General features: G+C 42.9%; 1 protein-coding gene across 1 annotated transcript; it reads left to right on the forward strand.

Moving 5' to 3' along the window:
• The first annotated feature begins 3,135 nt into the window (after positions 1-3,135).
• On the forward strand, positions 3,136-4,678 carry LOC129766395 (uncharacterized). Its single transcript, XM_055766920.1, has 2 exons — positions 3,136-4,620; positions 4,670-4,678. Exons 1-2 carry the CDS (start codon positions 3,136-3,138, stop codon positions 4,676-4,678), a joined length of 1,494 nt encoding a protein of 497 aa, XP_055622895.1.
• The last annotated feature ends 1,445 nt before the right edge of the window (positions 4,679-6,123 follow it).

The following is a 6,123-nucleotide window of genomic DNA, read 5'->3' on the forward strand; positions in this document are numbered from 1 at the left end:
TAATCCCAACGCGTCAACAAAGGAGTTATGGAGTAAGATTGGCAGGCTTCATGGAAAGAAAAGAAGCAAAGAATATAATCTTCTAATTAACGGTCAATACACCAATGACCGGAAAATCATCGCCGAGGCGTTTGGAGATTTCTTTGCTTCCGCCTCCTCCAATCAAAACTACGACCATACCTTTCTAACTCACAAAACGGAATGCGAAAGAATTCCCATCGATTTTCATACCGATGTGGAATTTGACTTCAACAAAAACCTCTCCCTCAAAGAGCTCGATTGGGTACTGAACAAAGTCAAACAAGGATCCACAGGACCTGATGACATCAGCTACCCTATGCTTAAGAATCTACCCCATCTCGGGAAAAAAGCACTTCTGAAGCTCCTCAACAAAGTCTGGGACAGTGGAACCCTCCCCAGTTGCTGGAAAGAGGGTTTAATGATCTGTATCCCGAAACCAGACATGAACAACCATCTTCTTGACAATTTCCGCCAAATCACTCTTCTAAGTTGTGTTGGGAAAGTCATGGAAAAATGATCAATCGACGCTTAACGACTTTTCTAGAGTCAAATAAGCTGATTGATCCCAGACAATTCGCATTCCGTGCGGGAAAAGGTACAGAAGATTGCCTTGTAGCAATCGAAAAAATCCTAGACGACGCAACTGAAAAACTACACCACATTGATATTGTTTCCCTGGATTTATCCAAGGCCTTCGATCGGGCATGGAGGTACCCAGTGCTGAAAAGCCTCTTCGACTGGGGGATTCGTGGGAGATTAGGTCTCTTCATTAAAAGTTTTCTAGAAAACCGGTCTTTCAAAACCGTTATTAACAACCACCAATCTTCTCTAAAAATCCCAGAAAACGGCTTCCCACAAGGCTCAGCACTTTCACCAACCCTCTTCAACATTGCCATGCAATCTCTATTCGAGATTATCCCGGACCATATAAAGATCATAGTCTATGCAGATGACATCACTCTTATCTCTACGAGCTGCTTCGGCTTAATTCAGAGAAAGAGGCTTCAAAAAACCTTAGACTCCATCCAAAACTGGGCTCTAAAAACAGGTTTTTTTTAGAGCCCAGTTTTGCCCGGAGATATCCAAACACATACATATTGGAAAAGCTCTCAGAAGGAGAACCTATCTTCAGCTCAACAAAATCCCGATCCCTACAATGAGGACATTGAAAATACTAGGGGTTACTTTCGACAAGAAACTCAACTTCCTATCACATTCCCAAAAGACCAAAATAGCCACCAGAAAGAAACTGAACATCATCAAGGCTATCGCAGGCAACCTAGCCTCTGGTCATAGAAAGACGCTGCTAAATGTTGTAAATGTTTGGTTAGTCCCACAAATCCTTTACGGAATAGGCACCTTCAGCCGTGGAGGGGACAGGGTGTTAAGGGTGTTTTAATAGCTACCCAAGAATGCACCCATGATTTCCTTCCTACCACAATATTTTCCGACTCAGCTAGCTGTCTCCATGACCTTCTAAGTGGAAACAGCAAACACCCATGGATTAAGCAAACAGAAGAGGCTGCTTCAGATAAAAACATCTCCTTCTGCTGGGTTCCTGGTCACTCAGGAATCCGCGGAAACAGAGCCGCCGACATATTGGCCGGCAAGGGCAGCAAAATGGAACCCCCAGACATGCCCTGTCCTCCATCTGACATTGTCCGCTGGGTAAAACAGCAAGTCCGTGAAAGTTGGGACATAGGCTGGATAAACAGCCGTCCCACTCATCTTCATAAAATCAAAAATTCCACTCTCGCTTGGGAGGACCGTCTCAATAGTAGGGAAAGGCAAGTCCTTACCCGTCTTCGAATTGGGCACACTAACTTCACCCACTCACACTTGTTCTGCAGAGCCGAAAAACCCCAATGTGCTTGCAACGAAGCTCCGGTTTCCGTTAGCCATCTTATACTTGAATGTCAACATACCAAAGATGCTCGAGTCCGACACAACATAGGTCAGAGTCTCCGAGATATCCTCAGTAGAGACGAGACCCAAGAAACCAATTTAATTGCGTTTCTGAAAGAAACCGACTTCTTTGGTAAAATCTATTGGGCTGTTTCAAAAATTTATGATTTGCTCAGCATCTACTATCCTACACGCGAATGATATGTCCACCCATACCTATCATCGCTCACGCACCGTGTTGCAGTCGAATACGACCCATCCACATGATTATCTTATGTCTAGCATAAGAAATCTCAAGTGTTGAGAAAGTTCGTGCACCTCGAGGAAGGTTCTTTTGAAACAAATCAATAGAAGCCATCCTATGCGCGATCAGTGTAACTACCCGCACATATCATCGCTCACGCACCACGTTGCAGTCGAATGTGACCCATCTGTTCAGTCTCACGACTGAAGAAAAGAGAAACCGCAAGAGAAAACATGTCTGTACATGTTCATAAGGAACAAACGCCCCTTTTCTTTGATTCCCCTTCCAGCAGCGCACGTGCATTACATAGCGCAATAACGGCAACAACACAAGAGATAAAAATGCTGTCCATCGCTATTGCAGCATTACCGTTGAATAAAACTATGCGTTTCAGCCAGTGAGACGCTCTCACATCAAATTTTATCTTACAGTGCCAAAGTGTCTTTAGCTCGAACAGTTTTTTTACAAGTGTTTCTCTTTTAGTCTAGAATAAGTTAGTATAATTTTAGATCAAGCTAGGGCAATGTAAATAAAGTGTATTATAAAAGACAACATTCCCTGTATTGAATTTCACAGTGTTTAAGAGTTACTATCTAGCAGCTGATTCAACGAGAGTGGTCGTCAGCGTAGATCAGCGAGTGGAAAGTTTCGCAGCACGCAGCTTTTCAGCCAGCCACTTCCCGGCGATTGTGATTGTCGCATGCGTGAGGCATCACCAGCTGTCCAGTTAAACCGAGGAAAGGTCACGAGCATCTTTGCCTCCTCCCCAACCATATACAGTCCACCATCGAACCACACATAAGAAACTGGTCCTTCGAACCGGATAGAAGCAGACTCCGAGAAGAAGATCAGTTACCAGTGTGAAATCAAACACGGAATTTAAACAGTGAAGCGTTAATAGACTAAAGTGAGTGAGAGTATTTGAACAATTTGTGAAGTAAACTTACAATCAAACAACGAGCAAAATGCCCACGAAGAGAACACCAGTGAAAAACGACAGTACAGCTGCAGAAGTTGCTAGCAGCATCGAAGCTTTGTCAGCGCTCTGCGGGGCAGCGCAAGGAAAAATAACAAGGATCATGCATCTCCTTCAACAAGCAGAAGTGGAGCAAAAGGAAATTTCCAGTCAACAAGTCAAAGTGTGGATGAAACGAGTTGAAGCAGCGAATAACGACTTTGACGGTTATCATCAGCAAATAGTGAGTGGAAGCCCAGCGTCGGAGCAAGAAGAAATTGATCATCGATATGTGCAATTCGAGGAAATATACAACGAAGTGACAGTGAAATTAGAAATGTTGCTAGAGCGACAAACACAACCAGCTGCTTCACAACCCATTATGAATCCGCCGCCATTAGTGATTCAGCAATCGCTTCCACGTGTCATACCAACATTCGACGGCAGATATGAGCACTGGGAGAAGTTTAAAATAATGTTCCGAGATGTAGTGGATCGAAGCAATGAGCCTCCTCGCATCAAGCTGTATCATCTAGAGAAGGCTCTAGTGGGAGAAGTTGCCAAATTGATTGACGCCAGGACGCTAAACGAAGGAAACTACGACAGAGCCTGGCAACTGCTAGAGGAGAGATACGAGAACAAGCGGCGATTGATCGATTTGCATATTCGCGGGTTGTTAAGCATGCGAAAAATAGTGAAAGAAAATTATAGTGAGCTGCAAAAATTAGTTGAAACTTTCAGCAACCATGTGGAGAATTTAAAGTTCCTTGGACAGGAATTTACTGGTGTTTCAGAGCAAATTGCTGTTTATCTGTTAGCACAATCCATTGATGACGAGACGAAGAAACTTTGGGAGGCGACCATACGGCGAGGTGAACTACCAAATTTTGACTTAACAGTACAATTTTTAAAAGATCGAGTGTCAATTTTGGAAAGATGTCAGCCAACCGAAGAAATTAAATTCAAGCAGCAGCGCATTTATTCGAACCCGTCCTCGGAAGAACCTTCGATTCAGCGTTTCAACTCAGCGAATTCTCCTGCAGTGCAACAAAGTCAATGTGATTTCTGCAGTAACATCCATCCATCTTACAAGTGTCCGGAATTCAACAGTTCTACATTGAGTCAACGTCTGCTGAAGGTTAAGGAAAGGAATTGCTGTTTTAACTGCCTACGTCGAGGCCATCGAGTAATAGAGTGTCCATCTAAAAGAACGTGCATCAAATGTCAACGGAAACATCACACCTTGCTTCATAGCGACGGAACTGTACCGAAGAGCAATGTTGATAAGAGACAACTTTCCCAAACCAGTGTCGCAGTGGAACCGACAACAACCTTTGAAGAGAATGCTGCATGCCAGTCCACAGTAACATCAGCCCTGTCCAATACACGGTCAAACCCAGTCAGCCAAGTGGAGTTATACACTGCTTTAGTCAAAGTTTTAGATCGAGATCAGCAAATACATCAATGCCGTGCCCTGTTGGATTGTGGCTCACAGGTGAGTTTCATTTCGCAATCACTCCAAAATAATTTAAATCTTAACATAGAAGAAGTGAATGTTCCCATAGCTGGAATCGGTAATGTTAGGTCGCTTGTGAAGCAGAAGTGTTCTGTTCAAATTCGATCACATTGCACTAATTTTGAGTTCAATTTGGATTGACTTATCACGCCAAAGGTTACCGGCAACATCCCGGCTATTCATTTCACGACTGAGAATTGGAACATACCCACAGGAATCCAATTAGCAGATCCCTACTTTAATCAATCAAATAAGATAGACCTACTTATCGGAATGGATTGGTTCCATGATTTGATGAAACCAGGCTTTCTTAGACTAGCGGACAACCTTCCCAGTCTTCAAGACTCACAACTAGGATGGCTAGTAGGTGGTCGATTTAATAATTACAATCACAACATAATAACACTACACGCTCTTACTGTGAGCTCAGATTCTCTTGGAGAAAATTTACAAAAAGTCCAGGAGATAGCAGTGTACGCACTCTACCGTTGAAGAAGAAAATTGCAAGCTACATTTTACAAAAGCATATCACGAATATGAGAAGAGTCGTTCCATTTTTCAATCATCTCTGAAGAACATGAAAGGGAAGAAAAAGCATCCATTACCAGCGAATGTCATCGAAGGGAATTTTTACATAAACGACACCCTATTTGATTACAATGATACAGAAAAAGCGAATATATTTCAAACACAACCAAATGGACTCAATTCCAGCGGAATGAACTTGCAAAAATTGTTACCTTATGACGAGCGCTTCTTACTTACAATCCATCAAGATAAAGATTTCATAGTCAATGTTAGGAACTGTACGATAGCGAAAAACGAAATATGGTGTTTCAGCCAGTGAGACGCTCTCACATCAAATTTTATCTTACAGTGCCAAAGTGTCTTTAGCTCGAACAGTATTTTTACAAGTGTTTCTCTTTTAGTCTAGAATAAGTTAGTATAATTTTAGATTAAGTTAGGGCAATGTAAATAAAGTGTATTATAAAAGACAACATTCCGTGTATTGAATTTCACAGTGTTTGAGAGTTTCTATCTAGCAGCTGATTCAACGAGAGTGGTCGTCAGCGTAGATCAGCGAGTGGAAAGTTTCGCAGCACGTAGCTTTTCAGCCAGCTACTTCCCGGCGATTGTGATTGTCGCATGCGTGAGGCATCACCAGCTATCCAGTTAAACCGAGGAAAGGTCACGAGCATCTTTGCCTCCTCCCCAACCATATACAGTCCACCATCGAACCACACACCATCCACATGCCTATCTTATGTCTAGCATAAGGCATCTCAAGTGTTGAGAAAGTTCGTGCACCTCGAGGAAGGTTCTTTTGAAACAAATCAATAGAAGCCATCCTATACGCGATCAGTGTGACTATCCGCACATATCATCGCTCACGCACCACGTTGCAGTCGAATGTCACCCATCCACATGCCTATCTTATGTCTAGCATAAGGCATCTCAAGTGTTGAGAAAGTTCATGCACCT

The sequence above is a fragment of the Toxorhynchites rutilus genome, chromosome 2, assembly GCF_029784135.1.
Source record: "Toxorhynchites rutilus septentrionalis strain SRP chromosome 2, ASM2978413v1, whole genome shotgun sequence".
NCBI lineage: Eukaryota > Metazoa > Arthropoda > Insecta > Diptera > Culicidae > Toxorhynchites > Toxorhynchites rutilus.

What these genes read in the sequence shown, in the direction of transcription:
- LOC129766395 (XM_055766920.1), top strand. Translation starts at nt 3,136, where the DNA reads ATGCCCACGAAGAGAACACCAGTGAAAAACGACAGTACAGCTGCAGAA.